The sequence below is a fragment of the Perissodus microlepis genome, chromosome 5 (genome assembly GCF_051167445.1).
Source record: "Perissodus microlepis isolate ML-2025 ecotype Zambia chromosome 5, ASM5116744v1, whole genome shotgun sequence".
Taxonomy (NCBI): Eukaryota; Metazoa; Chordata; class Actinopteri; order Cichliformes; family Cichlidae; genus Perissodus; species Perissodus microlepis.
In genome coordinates this window covers 38,067,434-38,083,806 of record NC_140465.1, presented here as the reverse complement: position 1 = coordinate 38,083,806, position 16,373 = coordinate 38,067,434, and the positions used below count along the sequence as shown (strand labels likewise).

At 43.0% G+C, this 16,373-nt stretch overlaps 1 protein-coding gene across 5 annotated transcripts; it reads left to right on the top strand.

Annotated features, from left to right (window-relative positions):
* Nucleotides 1-15,766, top strand: khk (ketohexokinase). 5 transcript variants are annotated; one of them, XM_084929723.1, is made up of 9 exons: nt 1-482; nt 2,444-2,560; nt 3,729-3,849; nt 3,993-4,127; nt 13,496-13,568; nt 13,903-14,049; nt 14,165-14,253; nt 14,329-14,486; nt 15,337-15,766. In XM_084929723.1, the coding sequence occupies exons 2-9, from the start codon at nt 2,476-2,478 to the stop codon at nt 15,456-15,458; spliced, it is 930 nt and encodes a 309-aa protein (XP_084785849.1). In that variant the 5' UTR covers nt 1-482; nt 2,444-2,475; the 3' UTR covers nt 15,459-15,766. The 5 variants fall into 5 exon arrangements, with proteins under 5 accessions (XP_084785849.1, XP_084785850.1, XP_084785846.1 ...); XM_084929724.1 differs by having other exon boundaries at nt 2-482; nt 3,792-3,849; XM_084929720.1 differs by having other exon boundaries at nt 3-482; nt 3,715-3,849.
* The last annotated feature ends 607 nt before the right edge of the window (nt 15,767-16,373 follow it).

Sequence of the window (16,373 nt, the reverse complement as noted above, 5' to 3'; positions counted from 1 at the left end):
CTATTAGCATGTTAGCAGAGCGATGCTACTGTGAACCGAGGAGCTATTTTCTTGATGTGAGCTTCTAATCAGGGTTTTTTCTTCCAGTTCAGAGCAGAAAATTTTTTGTTAAGATACTGGATGTTGTTTTTCTCCACAATTTTAATTATAAGCTAGATACATTGCTGCTAACAGCAACAGGGATGAGTCAGTGAGTCAGTTGGGCTTGTGAATCATGATTCATGAGTCAGTAAAGTGATTCTCGAGTATTGAACGATTCGTTCATAATTCGCGCATCACTACTCTGAGGGAATCATGGGAGGAAGTGTTTCAAAGTCCACCTGAGTGTGCGTTTCTAACACCCTCGGATCACAGAGAGTGTGTGTGTCTGTCATTGTGTGGACCAGCATGGAACAGCAGAAGAAGATTCTGTGCGTGGGGCTGGTGTGTCTCGACATCATCAACGTGGTGAACAAATACCCTGAAGAAGACACTGACAGCAGGTTAGCATCCAGGCTAACTCTCACAGCAGGTTAAGCTGCAGGCTAAAGCTGACAGCAGGTTAGCCTGCAGGCTAAAGCTGACAGCAGGTTAGCCTGCAGGCTAAAGCTGACAGCAGGTTAGCCTGCAGGCCAATTCTGACAGCAGGTTAGCCTGCAGGCTAAAGCTGACAGCAGGTTAGTATGCACGCTAACTCTGACAGGTTAGCATCAAGGCTAATTCTGACAGCTGGTTAACATCCAGGCTAAAGCTGATAGCAGGTTAATATGTTAATATGCAAGCTAACTCTCCAGGTTGGTACAGCTTATGTTGAACCAGCTGTTTAGAGAAGTGGATCTCTAAAAATTGATTTACTGTGACATTGTATACAGTCAGGATTAGGGGTTTACGGGTAAGAGTTTTTGGTGATGTTTAGGTGTCGGGGTTGGCAGTTTTTTTAGGTCAACGTGTGGGCAAAGGTCACACTTTCATTACGTAACAGATTTCAGTGCAACACTATCGACATTTGATACTCCGTTTAGTTTTTTATTTTAAAAATGAAAAAGCCAGAATATGATGTAAATGATATTAATGCATCTCCTTGGTGCTGCAACAAGCCCTAACCCCACAAACAGGGGTGTCACTAATCTGAAGAAGAGAATTCATCTTTTACCTCTCTCCTAACATGAGGACATTAGCATCACTGGTTCTCCTGCTCTCTTCACTCGTGTGAATGAGGCCAAGCGGACTGATCTTCTATTATCTAAGTTTTCCTGGCTGAGGCCCTGGCACTAACCTGACTACGACCTGGCTGTCCCCCAACCCTTTGCATTTAAGTGTGGTCGATAACTGTAGCAAGGATTGCAGGCTGACAGTTTCTCCAGCACATGAACGTTTTTATATGTGTAAAACAGCATACAGCATACTGAGTGGCAGGCTTTTCAGCCCCACTCTCTCCAGCTCAGTGCTCCTCACTTCTCCTGTATAGCACACACCTCACTTCTCTGAGATCCTACTCATAGGGGCGACATGATTAGGCCTTGGGGAACAGCTGTGTGCGTGAGGCTCCCCTGACATTGTGAACCCACTGCTCTGCCACAATGACTTTGTTCGTGATGCACTGGTGCTTGTTTCTCATTGGCGATAAGAAACACACTCCTTTGACTTTAACGTTAGCAGCTTCTTTTTGTTTCTGTGTGTAATGTTTGACTCCATGAAGCCTTTCATCACTCCTGCCATCAGACTAAGACCACCAGGTACCGGAACAGCTTCTTCCCCACAGCTGTCAGACTCCTGAACTCTGCCTCCTGACATCTGACCCACGTTAAACTCATGGACTGAACATACACACACCCACAACCACCTACACACACACACACACAATGGACAACTGTACCCTCAAACACACAATAATAACGTGGACTGAACCACCACTCACAACCACTAGCACTTTATATAGCCTCTGTAGAAACTATCCACATATCTCACTTATCTTAACTGCACTACTGTATAGTTCTGTGTAAATAATCATTCTGTACATACGATAATTTTTAATCCTACAACTGTTTATAACTTGCATAGTTCACATTTCTGTATAGCTGTATATCTCAGATTTCTGTATAGTATTTCATATTTATATCCTGTTCATAGCCTGTACATAGCTTGTACTCACTACAGCCTGTACATACTTATAGTTATAGAATATTCATAACATACTTCATACCGTGTACATTATAACATACCATAATAGACCCATTTCTGTAATATACTTGCATATCGATATTATTGCTAATATATATTGTAATATATCTATATCATGGCTAAAGCACTTCTGGATGGATGCAAACTGCATTTCGTTGCCCTGTACCTGTGCATGTGCAATGACAATAAAGTTGAATTCTATTCTAATTCTATTCTATTCTATCAGTATTGAAAATTAATGATTGCCCCTCTGATGGATGATGTTATCACTTTGTACCTGCAGATGTCTGTCGCAGCGTTGGCAGCGGGGAGGAAATGCTTCAAACTCATGCACAGTGCTGTCGCTGCTCGGAGCGCCCTGTGCCTTCATGGGCTCCCTGTCAGCTGGTCCTGTGGCCAAGTGAGTCCTTTTCAAATGCTCATCAATAAATCCATTTGTTCAGAAATACAAGAAATACACAGTCATCAATGTTTGAGGGCAGAATCCAGACTGTTAATACCACAGTTTTTTACTGAAACTGTGGTATTTTGGAGATTCTACACACACACATACACAGAAATGAACATTATCAACCTACTGAAATAAAAGACTTTCTGCTACTTATCTGGGATATTTATCTGCTCAGTTGTTTAACTGACTGTATTCTGATTAAAAAGTATTGCTTTAATTTTTAGCAGTATAAATAAAAATGATACTGGCAGCCACCAGTCTTTAATTAGGTGTTTGTGTAATGAAAATTTAAAAATTCGAAGTTGATTCCTTCTTATTGCATTGACAAAATTCATTAAACTTCACCTCATACTTTAACCTCGATATCAAGTCGGTGAGACTGGAAAGCGTTCACGATGTTTAATAACCGCACCAGTGGCATCAGTTTGAAAGTGACTTCCCTTCTTATTACATTCATGAGGAAACTGGACCTCTTACCTTAACCTGAGATTCAAACTTGTTAGAGAATTTTAGCAAATGCACGCGAGATATGAATTTTAAAATCTTACGATGCCTGATTCTCAAATTATCACGTTAACAGACCTAGGCGTCCATGCTGCCAGCCTGGCAGGGTGACAGCAATACCACATCAGCCTTTAATGGCTGAGGAGTAAAACCTGTAAACATCTGTAAACCATAGATTCTGTTATTTTACCAAAATATTTTCAGGTTATATCACAGGAAGGTTGGACGAAAATATTGTAGCTGTCAAGAAATCAGTCATTTTTGCATAAAGTAGTAATAAAGTAAATGTAGCAGGTTAAAGGTGTGGAGATGGTTCTTGATGTTTGAAGCTGTGGTGAAGCACAAAGGGGGAAACTCCTCTGGTGCTCACATTTACAAAGTGCTCTTCAAAGGGTAAAAAAAAAAAGCCAGCTCTTTGTTCACCATCAGTTTCACCTGAGCACTAAAAACAGGAGATTTATCATCTTTATTTAACATCCAGTCAGAAAGTGCATTACTAACATACTTGTTACCACCTCTGACTTTAATTTTTCTGTCTGCCATGTGGAGGATCTGTGTTTCAGGAAGCCAAGTCAGTGTAAACAGTTACCTGTCTGTAGTTTTATTTTGGAAGATTTTCAGAAGTACTGCATCGATGTGTCTCTGCTGTCTGAGCACCCTCAGTGCTTCCTTCCAGCCTCCATGGTCATCAGCAACACCAGCACAGGAAGTCGCACCATCCTGCACATGAACAGGTGTGTTTGTGTCACTAACGGCATCTGTTTCAGGGTCATCGTAGAGGAGCTCCGCCCCTCCCCTTCTGCCAGTCAGAGTTCGGGTTTCTGCCAGAGTTTTATTTTCGAGGGGACATGATCTTTCCTGTCTGTCTTTCTGTCAGTTTCATCATGGCTGACTTCTCGCAGCGGGACATCGACGTGTCAGCGGTGGTTTTGCAGGTCGAAGGTCAAACTCCATGTGCTTGTTGTGTGGTTTGTCCATCCACTGGAACTCGAACCGTCGTTCTCTCCGATACGTAAGGCATCAGGTCGTCGAAGAGCTGCGATTTTCACAGCTCACATTAGATATTAATTAATAATGATTATTACAATGATCGAGGTTTTCTTCCAGCCTGTTTGATCAGTGTGTTATTTCTCACATCATGCCCGGCTAATCAGCACCGCAGTGAAATAATCAGTCTTCCCTTTGTCAAAAATACATTTTTAAATAAAATTCTGCAGAATCTTTCCCGTTTCTTTTGATTCTCTTTCTGGTCACCTGAACACACCCATCAGTGGTTCAGGTGAGGCTTTACTGATTGGATTGCACCACGCCCTCTCAGACTCTAAGCTCCATCCATTGGCTGCTGAAGGTGGATGAAACAAATACACTGATGAGTTTAGTGAATCTGCCATCAGGAAGCATGAAAACCTAAATGTCAGCCTAAATCTGGTCTAATGACAACTGGGCACATGAGCCACTGCAGAGCAATGGCTCCACCAATCAGATGAGGTGAATAACAGATGACTTTTTATCAGGTCAGAGGCAAAGTTGGAAAAAGTGGACCAAACTCTTTAAAGGAGTTTCCTAGAGCAGTTTGTGTGAAGGTCGCGTAGAGGAAACTGATGACGTTGGTATTCTTTTCGTTTTGACCTCAACAACCACTGTAGCTCATTCATTTCCAGTTTCTGTTAAAAAACGTCCTGGTTGAGATATCCACATCGAATGTTAGGTGAGCAAAAGAAAAGCGTGAAGCAGTCAGTAAAACCTTCAGGCAGGTAAACTGTTTATAAAGCAGCTTCCTTTTTCTCGCTGAGCCTTGTCACAAACTTTTCTGTTAGCTCTGCAGTGGTTTCTGGGGATAATTCATCATAAATTATTTAATTTCTGCCAAAGTATAAACAAGTTTATTAATCAAAAGTCAGTCTGTATGGGTTTTCTTCCACTATAAATAGAATAAGCAAAGATAAGCAAAACTGTGCAGGTGTTGTTGATCACACTTAAAGCCTAATATGGCGTCTTGTTGCAATAAACACCAAAGTATGCTTTTCTACAGTGGGCACCAGAGATGGGCAGTAGCGCGTTACTGTAATCCGATTACTTTTTTCAAGTAACGAGTAAAGTAAGGGATTACTATTGCAAAAGAGGTAATTAGATTACCGTTACTTTCCCGTAAGCACCCTGCGTTACTGTGTTACTAAAACCGTGATTTTTTTGCTTGGGTGTCTCATGACAATGATGTAAGCGAGTGCGACGTTCGTGGCAACAGCTGTGTGCAGATCAAGAATGGATAATATATCGAGTGCGGGAGCGAGTATGACTGCGCAGCATTTAAAGCGTGGAAGTACTGACCTTACTTTGAGTTTAATTCCGTAAAAAGTGACAAAAACATTAGCTTCTGCTGTTCACTGCGTGGGAAGAAAACTTCTTTTTACAGCGAAAAAAAACCCTAAACATCCGAGCAAGCACTGAGTACGCTACCAGGGAATGGAAGGAAATTCACAGACAAACTCGCGGATTCTTCCACTGACCGCTGAGACACACCTACACCAGGGCAAACATCCGCCTACCCCACTTTTTACTTGCACCTATTTGAAAGAGTGAGTGTAAACACAAAAAAAACTATTTTATTTTATGTGTTGGAATGTGCAGAAAATAGGTTTAAATGTTAAACAAATTTCTTCCAGTCAGAGAATGTTGCATATAATTTAATGTTTGCTTGATGCATAAAGTTAAAAGATTAAAACTAATAAAACAAATTTTAAAAAGAGGCTTTTCCATTTGATTACATTTTATATGATGGATTAGGCAGAAAGTAGAATTGGGCTGAAAAATCTATCGCCTTATTACCTATTCAGGTTGTAAATCATGTTTTTAAAAAGTAACTAAGTGACTAAGGTAACTAATTACTTTTGAAAATAAGTAATCAGTAAAGTAACAGGATTACTTTTTTGGGGAAGTAATCAGTAATTAGTTACTGATTACTTTTTTCAAGTAACTCGACCAACACTGGTGGGCACTGAGGGACAAAGGCCTGAATATAAGAGATATTCATGGTTTAATGGTGAAATTTCTTTACATTGTTGTAGGAAAATACGAAATGAGTGGAGTGATTTATTGAAAACTGTGCAAACATATCCACGATTCCACTGTGAGTTTTCCTATCCAGGTATAATTTTATTGCACTGCCAGTGTGTTTGGGCAGATATTACTGCATGCTGGATCAAGATTCAAGATTCTTTATTTGTCACATGCATAGTTATACGAGTACAACACACAGTGAAATGTGTCCTGAAAACGCTCCTGGGCTGTGCAAAAAGAAAACATTATACACAGTAAGTAAATATGTGCAAGGAAGACCTTACGTGCAGTAAGTGAGTGAATTATATAATTAAGTAAATTTAAATAAAATAAAACAATCTGGAAATTTAAGTTGAAAAACTGAGAATGTACATTGTGCGAGAGGGATGCTGAAGTGTCTTGTGCCGTAGTGTGGCAAGAAAAATCAGGCATGATATGAGGATGTGGTAAGAAAAAGTCCTGTCTCAGTCACTTATGGATGCTGTGAGTGGGGGGGCATGTCCTGATTTAACACCCGGATGGCCTGGGGAAAGAAGCTCCTCTTGAGTCTCTCTGTTTTTGCCTGGATGGTGTGGAACCTTCTGCCTGATTGCAGAAGTTGGAACTGTTCCTGGGATGGGACGAGTCCTTCAGTATCTGAGCTGCTCTGGACCAGCATCTCCTCATGTAAATGTCCTGTAAGGAGGGGACAGCAGCCCTGCAGCAGTGTTTTGCCGTACGGCTCACTCTCTGAAGAGCTTTTTGGCCTTGACAAAGCGGTTACCATACCAGGATGTGATGTTCTCTGTGAGGATGCTCTCCACAGCGCCTGTGTACAATACAATACAATACAATTTTATTTATATAGCACATTTAAAAAACCACAGGTATGCCAAAGTGCTTCACAGAACGAGTTAGAGCAATAATAAATACAAATACAAAATACAAATAAAATATACTAACAGGCGGGTGACATAACTAACCAATAATACACCAGGCATAGTAGGCACAACCCGAAAGGCTGAAGGTTAAAACATTATAAATATTAATAAAGTGAAAAAGATAACTTACAGTACACCAAAAATGCGGGCTCTAGGAGGCGGGGAAAGCAAGGCTAAACAAATACGTTTTTAATCGAGATTTAAAAGATTGAATTGAATCAGACGCCCGAATAGCTAGCTGTGTAGAAAGTCCTGAGGATCACTGGAGAGACTCTGAACTCCTTCAGTTGTCGTAGGTGGTACAGGCGCTGCCTAGCCTTTTTGGACTGGACCTGAATGTGTGCAGACCATGTCAGGTCTGAGGAGATGTGGACACCAAGATACTTGAAGGACTGCACCCTCTCCACTGGAGCTCCTGATGATAATGGGCTTGTGGTCTCTGTGCTGACTCTTGAAGTCCACCACCAGCTCCTTGGTTGAGCTAGAGGTGGTTGTCCTGGCACCACGATGCCAGATTCTTCACTTCATCCATGTAGGCCGCCTCATCGTTGTTGGAGACGGCGCCCAACACCACTGTGTCGTCAGCAAACTTCGCAATGGTGTTGGAGCCGTGGGTGGCCACACAGTCTGAAGTGTAGAGGGAGTAGAGCAGTGGCGAGAGGACACACTCCTGTGATGCTCCGGTGTTGATGGTGATGTTGTCAGAGACACACCTACCCACCCTCACCACCTGAGTTCTGCCAGTGAGGAAGTCCAACACCCATGCACTCATACGGCTGTTGAGTCCCAGATCCCTGAGCTTTGTGAACAGTCTGCTGGGCACTAATGTGTTAAACACTGAACTGTAATCTACGAACAGCATTCTCACATAGTTACCCTGTTTCTTGTCCACGTGGCTGAGAGTGGTGTGCAGGACGTGGGCGATGGCGTCCTCTGTGGATCTGTTGGGTCGGTAGGCAAACTGCAGCGGATCTGAGGTGTCTGCGATGGAGGAGGAGATGATGTTCTTCAGCAGCCTCTCGAACACCTTCATAACCACCGAGGTCAGTGCAACTGGCCGGTAGTCATTCAGGAATGAGGGCTTGTTGTTCTTGGGCACAGGGATGATGGTGGATCTCTTGAAGCATGTGGGGACCACAGACTTAGCCAGGAACTTGTTGAAGATGGAAGTGAACACACCTACTAGCTGGTCAGTGCAGCAGACGGCCGGTGATGCCGTCTGGCCCCGCTGCTTTCCTTGTGTTCACGCTCTTCAGCCCCACTCAGATGCTCCGCAATGCTGATCACTGGTCTCTCTCTCTCTCTCTCTCTGATGATGTCACCATCCTCAGTTGTCAGGCAGTAGTTAGCATTAGCCACCTGGCAAACCTCAAAACGAGTGTGGAACTCATTCGGCTCGTTGGTGAATGCAGAATCAGCGTTGATCGGTGCAGTATCTATGGCTTTGTAGTCTGTGATGGTGCGTAGTCCATGCCACATGATTCTTGTGTTGCCCTGGTGAAAGCGAGACTCCACGTGCTCCCGCTACCAGCATTTGGCATCCCTCACCACGTGCCGCACACCATATGAAGCAGCTTTGTAGGTGCTCATATCCCCAGTGGTAAGACCGGTGTTGTAGGTGGCAGTCCTGGTGTTTACTGTTGTGCAGTTCGATCTGCCCACCCAGGGTCTCTGGTTCGGGAATGACACAACTCTTGCAGTGGGGGATGATCTCCTCCGCTAATATGCTAGCGAAGCTAACTGCTACTTCCGTTAACTCGTTGATGTTGACTGCGCATGCTCTGAACATGTTCCAGTCTACGTCGTTGAGTGCGTCCTGTAGCATAGCTTCTGATTGGGCAGACCAGCGTTTCACCTTCTTCGTGGTTACTTCATCCCTCCATATGTTTTGTTTATACTGAGGAATGAGGAAGATGGCGTTGTGGTCAGACTTTCCAAAGGCCAGGTGTGAAACAGCTTTTTAGTCCCGCCTGTATGGAGCCAGCACATTTCCTCCAGCGCTTCTTTGTTCTTCGACTCGGGTGAGCATCCTGTCCTTTGTTGTTTCGCGCGCTGCTTAGTATCTCGGTCAGCCAGTACAGATCGGGTTTAAAAGTATCTAAGACTACATGTGCAAACTTGTTACAGATGTTGAGGAGCGATCTGCTGTCGTAAACTATAAAACCAGAAGATTTTGGAATGTAAAACAAAGCAATAAATAATTAAGCAGCTAAAAAAGTGCATAGTCTGTGTGGAGCAGTCAGGAAGGCGTCTGGACGTGGCCACGCCATCTTCCATCTGTCTCTGAAGGAACTTTTCTAAGTTTATAACTCATCAGTTTATCAAAGATCTGAAACACCACTGACTAACCTGCAACTGAAACCATGACAGAGCCTCCTTCGTGCCTCAGATGGCTGCAGACTCTGACTGTCTGACCTCCTGACCTCCTCGTACATACTGACCATGATGTGGATCCATCGCTCCATCAGACCTGTTCCTCTGATTTTCAGTCCAGCTCTTGTGTAATTTTCATGCCTTGGCCATTCCTCCTGTGTCCCTTCATTGAGAATAATTTCCTGACAGTTGCCCTTCCACTGAGACCATTTCTAATGAGACTTTAATGACAGTAGATGATCAGCTGAAGTTCCAGATTATCTGTCAGGTCTTTGCTTTTTTCCCCTTACTTAAGGACGTGACTTTCAGATACTGTTCATCTTCTCTGAACAGTTCTTTTTTTGTCCTCCAAGTTTCCTCAGCTTTTTAACACTAGGGGTTATTTTCACTCTGGCCTGCAACAGTAAGGGCAACAGGCCTTTTTTTTTTTTTTTTTTTAAAGAGGCTGAGTTCTCAGTATATTTTTATTTTGACAACATTTTGAAACTGACCTGCAACAAAACTAATGAATTCATTATTGTGACATGATAGGGTGGGGCAAGGTCTCACAATGGGTTCACCCAAAACCTTGGCTGATGGTGACCCATGCTCATTTTTCATCTTGGCTCATGTGATTGCGTAGATGATCAACAGTGGGTCCATCACCCTCTTAGGGACACTACCAATAGGTCTTAAAAATCACCAATTGCTCTTAGAACTGAAGAGGCATCTCGGATGAGAGGTGAGACATGTTGAGAAACGTAAAGAAGTCCACACGGTTTTCTTTCCAAGCTCTTTAAATTATTGTAAATGTACAAGAGTGAACATTTATCACACCATCCACCTCTGCCTGTAATCCAGCATTCCCCTCAGCAGATATAAACACGTTTACAGCAAATACAAAAATTGTTTCGGTCTATTTTGTCTTCCAGGGGCCAGAGCAGGCAACATTGAGGGAAATTTAAAGCTGCTGGCTAAATGTAAACATGAATTCAGTAAAATTGTAATTCACTTCAGCAGTAATGACACCCGGTTACGTAATTCCGAGGTCACCAAAATCAATGTTGAATCGGTGCGTAACTTTGCCAAAACAATGTCAGACTCTGTAGTTTTCTCTGGTCCCCTCCCCAATCAGACCAGGAGAGACATGTTTAGCCGCATGTTCTCCTTAAATTGCTGGCTGTCTGAGTGGTGTCCCAGAAACGATGTGGGCTTCATAGATAATTGGCAAACCTTCTGGAGGAAACCTGGTCTTGTAAGGAGAGACGGCATCCATCCCACTTTGGATGGCGCACCTCTCATTTCTGGAAATCTGCCCAAATTTATTAAACCCCCCAAAATATGACTATCCAGAGTTGGGACCAGGAAGCAGAGTTGCAGTCTTACACGCCTCTCTGCTAGACCTCAGTGCAGCCATTAGAGCACGCTGTCGGTATTACAGGTACTGCGCTGCAGTGGTTTGTATCATATCTATCTAATAGACTCCAGTTTGTGCATGTAAATGGAGAGTCCTCTTCACACACTGAGGTTAATTATGGAGTTCCACAGGGTTCAGTGCTAGGGCCAATTCTGTTTACACTATACATGCTTCCCTTAGGCAGCATCATTAGAAGACATAGCATACATTTACACTGCTATGCAGATGACACCCAGCTCTATCTGTCCATGAAGCCAGATAACACACGCCAATGAGTTAAACTGCAGGAATGTCTTAAAGACATAAATAATCAGGCCCCATCTTATCTTAATGACCTTGTAGTACCATATCACCCGATTAGATCACTTTGCTCTCACACTGCAGGCTTACTTGTTGTTCCTGATTTCTAAAGATGGTGCTTCCCAGAGGGTGGTGTCACGGAGTTAAGTTCCTTATTATTACTTTTCTTTTCCTTACCAATCTATTGTGTCAAACTAAGGCGCACACTGCAAAAACTTTTCACAATCGGGTGACCCTGCTAAAACAGAGAGCACAGTAATTTCGCATTTTTTGACTCAATCGTGCTGGAATCCTATCCTGAGCTAGCATGCTATGCTGACCTGACGCTAGGCCGGCCAGAGGCAGGGGACTCTCCTGGGAACAACAAGCAGAAGCGGAGGTGCAGCAGACGGGGAGGAGCTGACCGAAGGCGCTTGTTTAGCAAAAGAAGGTTAACCCTCCCGGTCATACTCCTTGCCAATGTTCAGTCTTTGGAAAATAAAATAGACGAACTCCATGCTCGAATTTCCACGCAAAAGTCAGGAGTGCTCCATACTGTGTTTTTGCAAAATACTGGCTGGGGGAGAGAACACCCGATAACACCAGATGGCTACGGGGTCTTCAGAGCGGGCGAAGTGCTCCGGGCAGTGGCAAGATACGCGGCGGAGGAATGGCCGCCCTCATCAAACAATCGTGGTGTACTGACTGTAAGATCATTTCAAAATCCTGCTCTGAAAATGTGGAATTTCTGACTTTGATTAAGGCCTTGTTATTTGCCCAGAGAACTGCAGTGCATCATTGTGTGCAGTGTACATGCCTAAACTACATCAGTTTGTAACCTTCCCCACCACAGGAAATAAAATACTGGATCACTGTTACAGCAAGATCAGAAATGCCTTCTCAGCTGAACCAAAACCTAATTTCAGAAAGTTTAATCACCTGGCAATCTGGCTAAAACCCATATATAACAAAAAGCTCAAGACAAAACCAGTCACAGTCAGGCCTATTAATACCTGGACTGACAGTGCAAAAGCCAGTCTTCAGGGCAGAGCTGCTTAGAGACTACAGACTGGAGCATCTTCAAAGGAACAGCTAACAATATCCACGAATACACAGAGACTGTTAGCGACTACATAAACTGGTGTACGTGTATTTGTACCCCTCCCAGGACTGTGCGCAGGTTCCCCGACCAAAAACCCTGGCTTAATGGAGACATTAAACTGGAAATAAGGGAGAGGAGGGAGGCCTTCAAGGCAGGAGATCAGATGGAGTATAAGAGAGCCCACTACGAACTGCAGAAGTCCATCAGAGTAGCAAAGTGAGCCCACTCAAAAAGAAAAAGAAACAAAGACAAAAAAATCTTGTCTTTATCTTATAAAAAGTGTAACTTGACCTGGAGAGCTCTGCACAAGAATTCCAATGTGCATGGACTGTTGGTCCTGTGCACAAATGGCAAATAAAAATCTTGAATCTTGAATCCTAGAGTATTTAAAAGTAGAATGGGAGGCAGAGCCTTCAGTTTTCAGGCCCCTCTTCTGTGGAACCAGCTTCCAGTTTGGATTCAGGAGACAGACACTATCTCTACTTTCAAGATTAGGCTTCAAACCTTCCTTTTTGCTAAAGCATATAGTTAGGGCTGGACCAGGTGACCCTGAATCCTCCCTTAGTTATGCTGCAATAGACGTAGGCTGCTGTTATTAATCTCCGTCTGTCCTCCACAGCATGTCTTTATCCTGTCTTCCTTCTCTCACCCCAACCGGTCGCAGCAGATGGCCCCGCCCCTCCCTGAGCCTGGTTCTGCTGGAGGGTTCTGCTGGAGGTTTCTTCCTGTTAAAAGGGAGTTTTTCCTTCCCACTGTCGCCAAAGTGCTTGCTCATAGGGGGTCATATGATTGCTGGATTTTTCTCTGTATGTATTATTGTAGGGTGTACCTTACAATATAAAGCGCCTTCAGGCGACTGTTGTTGTGATTTGACGCTATATGAATAAAACTGAATTGAAAGTCTCTATAGATAATTTCCCCCTTTGAAACAGCTTTACCAGGGGAGGATGTTTCTATAATTCACCTGTTTCAACTGTATTAAGACTAAAAGACTAAAAGCAACACAGTCAGCTTTATAGTAGCTTGCTGTCTGATAGGCTGCACCTGCTCCGTGGTTGTTCCATGAATTTTATACAGCAGAGCAGTTTACCAGTCCTGCTGGTTTGGTGTCATAATGATGTGATAGGAAGGTTAACATGAATCTGCTAAATGCAGGGAGAATCCAGAAAAAAATGGTTTGACCTGAGTTTTGAAGAGATGGAAGTGGTTGTTTTAAAGGACCATAAGCTCTGACCTCACTTCCTGTCTGTCAGGAACCTTCCAGATGTCACAGCAGAGGATTTTTCAAAAGTTCACCTTCATCAGTTCAAGTGGATCCACTGGGAGGTGAGTAAAGTCCAGTAAACGAGCCAACCTAACCTAGTATTAAACTGACATTGGTAATCAGAATTTTAAATTAAGATCATAAACACAACCTGTTAATGATGAGTAACCAATCAGAAAACACCTGTCACCATCTTAACACTTTCCACCCTGCACTCCTCAGAGGTTTGTGCTCATTTAGAAACAATATTTTCACCACAAGACTTAAAAAAAACAACATTAATTTGAAATTGATCAATGATGATTAATTCATTAAACAAAAGTGCACTCTAACCCACTGGAAACCGTTTTGTCTCATAAATCTTGTTTGTTTGCTGTCGCACTTTAACTCCTGTAGGGCCGAAACGCAGAGGAGCAGGTGAAGATGATCCAGCAGGTAGAGCGATATAACAGCATGTTGCCACAGCAACAGAAGATCACCATTTCCGTGGAGATAGAGAAGACCAGAGAGCCGCTGTACCAGCTGTTTCCTCATGGCGATGTGGTGAGAGCTTCTGTGCCAGAACCAGGAGAACATGAACTGCCCACTCTATCAGACAAAATGTTATTGCATGTTTTCTGTCACGTGTTGCGAGTTCATCGCGGTTTCATGTCTTTAGGTGTTTGTCAGTAAGGACGTTGCTCGTGATTTTGGGTTTGAGTCAGCTGAAGCTGCCCTGAAAGGACTTTACAGTCGAGTCAAACAGGGGTGAGCGGTCACAGGTCAGCAGTGTAACATTAGTAACAACCATAGAAATAAAAATATCACGCCATCCTTCCTCAGGGCCATCCTGATCTGTGCCTGGGCAGAAAAAGGAGCTGATGCTTTGGGTCCTGATGGTGTGATCATTCATTCTGATGCATTTCCTCCTGAAAGTCTCGTTGATACGCTTGGAGCTGGGGACACCTTCAACGCCGCTGTCATCTACACACTGTCCAAGGGTGAGACTTTTAAACATCTATGTAGCAGGAAGCCAGCAAAACCTCAGTATTCTGTAGCAAAAAGCTTCATTAATAAAGTGCTGATCCTGATACACGCCAGAACAAAACCTGTTTTAACATATATCCGTTGTTGTAAGTGTACATGGATTGGCTCTTATATAATCCTTTTCTACGCTACTTGAGCACTCAAAACTTTATACAACATGCCTCATCCACCCATGGACAGACAGTTTTCTATCCACAAGCTGTGCGACTTGGGGTCCTATTTTGGCATGCACACTGGAGCAGCCAGGAACCCAATCACGACCGTTCTGATTAGTCGGTGACCTGCTCCCATGACCCCACGGAGGAACAGATGAGATGGAAACATTTCGACACAGGACCATCACAATAAGACTGTTAATTAAATTAAAACTGTTAATTAAACTTCCCTTTAATTAACTTTTATTTATACAGCACCAAATCACAACAACAGTCTCAAGGTGCTTTATATTGTAAGGTAGACCCTACAATAATACATACAGAGAAAAACCCCATATGACCCCCTATGAGCAAGCACTTTGGCGACAGTGGGAAGGAAAAACTCCCTTTTAACAGGAAGAAACCTCCGGCAGAACGAGGCTCAGGGAGGGGCGGGGCCATCTGCTGTGATTGGTTGGGGTGAGAGAAGGAAGACAGGATAAAGACATGCTGTGGAAGAGAGACAGAGATTAATAACAGATATGATTCAGTGCAGAGAGGTCTGTTAACACATAGTAATGCCCTTTAATTCCCCTTTACTTTTAAATAAAATAAATCAGTAACACCTGAGGACTGATTAATTTAAAAGATCAATTTTTTCTGTCTATAGGTGGAAGTTTGCAAGATGCCCTAACCTTTGGCTGCAGGGTTGCTGGCAGGAAGTGTGGTTTCCATGGTTATGACAGCATCAGCAAAGTCTTCGATGACATGCAACCACAAAGTTTGTTTTAGGGAAACCCAGTCCACAAAAGCACATGACCACATGAAAAACAATGTGTAAACATGAACATGTGTGTTAACGTGAAAGTGTTTGAAGTCACAACTGAAATTTTATCTAATTTTCAGTTTAAGGAAAATCATCTGTGGTATAAGGGATCTGCATAATTACAATCAGTAACTGACATTTAACATCCATTAATTCATTCATTCACAGATCAATAACTGGATTATTGTTCAATAAATTATTAACTGAAGTGACAGAAGCAAACGTTTCTTTGGAGTGTTTTTACTTGGTGGAATTAAATCTCACTGATCAGTGATCGGGTTGATTGTTTTTGTCCTGATAGTTTGTTTTTCATTAAAACAATCACCACTCGATGCTCAGACACAGCTTCCTTTTCTCTACAAATAACCATGTCAGGGTACTCACTCGCAAGGTCTGGTTTCCTGCGCAGAAAGGAACAAAAAGCCAAAGACAACAAACATGTTTTTATTGAAGACCCAATTCTACTAACGATTTCCAGTTTAACAACCAGGCATCAAACGACTGTTGTACTCCAGCTTCTCACAGGTGAGTTAAGCATCCCAGGTGCAACTGGCAGTGGCAAGCAGGAAGGGCCACCTCTAAAACACAAGGCATAATTGGCACACATACACATGAGTGAGAGCGATGGAGAGAGGAAATTGAGTCATCAGAACCACAACAATAGCAGAAAGCTTACTGAGCACCAGTTCAGCTCACTAGAATGAGCAGGTGACCATATGCCTCTCAGTTTTAAGAAAGGCTAGTGACCCCTGTTATAGAGTCTGACAGCTGCAGGGATTATATACAAATATTCAACTGGGGGTTAGGGTTTAAAAATTAAACCAGGTCTAAATTTAAAAAAAAAAAAAAAGACTTTATAAGATAGACCTTCTGAGTATCAC

Excerpts from the sequence above, each read along its gene's own strand:
- khk (XM_084929720.1), top strand. The coding sequence starts at position 388 with ATGGAACAGCAGAAGAAGATTCTGTGCGTGGGGCTGGTGTGTCTCGAC. Across the intron at positions 3,850-3,992 it reads ACCATCCTGCACATGAACAG|TTTCATCATGGCTGACTTCT; the intron begins GTGTGTTTGTGT and ends TCTTTCTGTCAG. Across the intron at positions 14,050-14,164 it reads TGTTTCCTCATGGCGATGTG|GTGTTTGTCAGTAAGGACGT; the intron begins GTGAGAGCTTCT and ends TCATGTCTTTAG.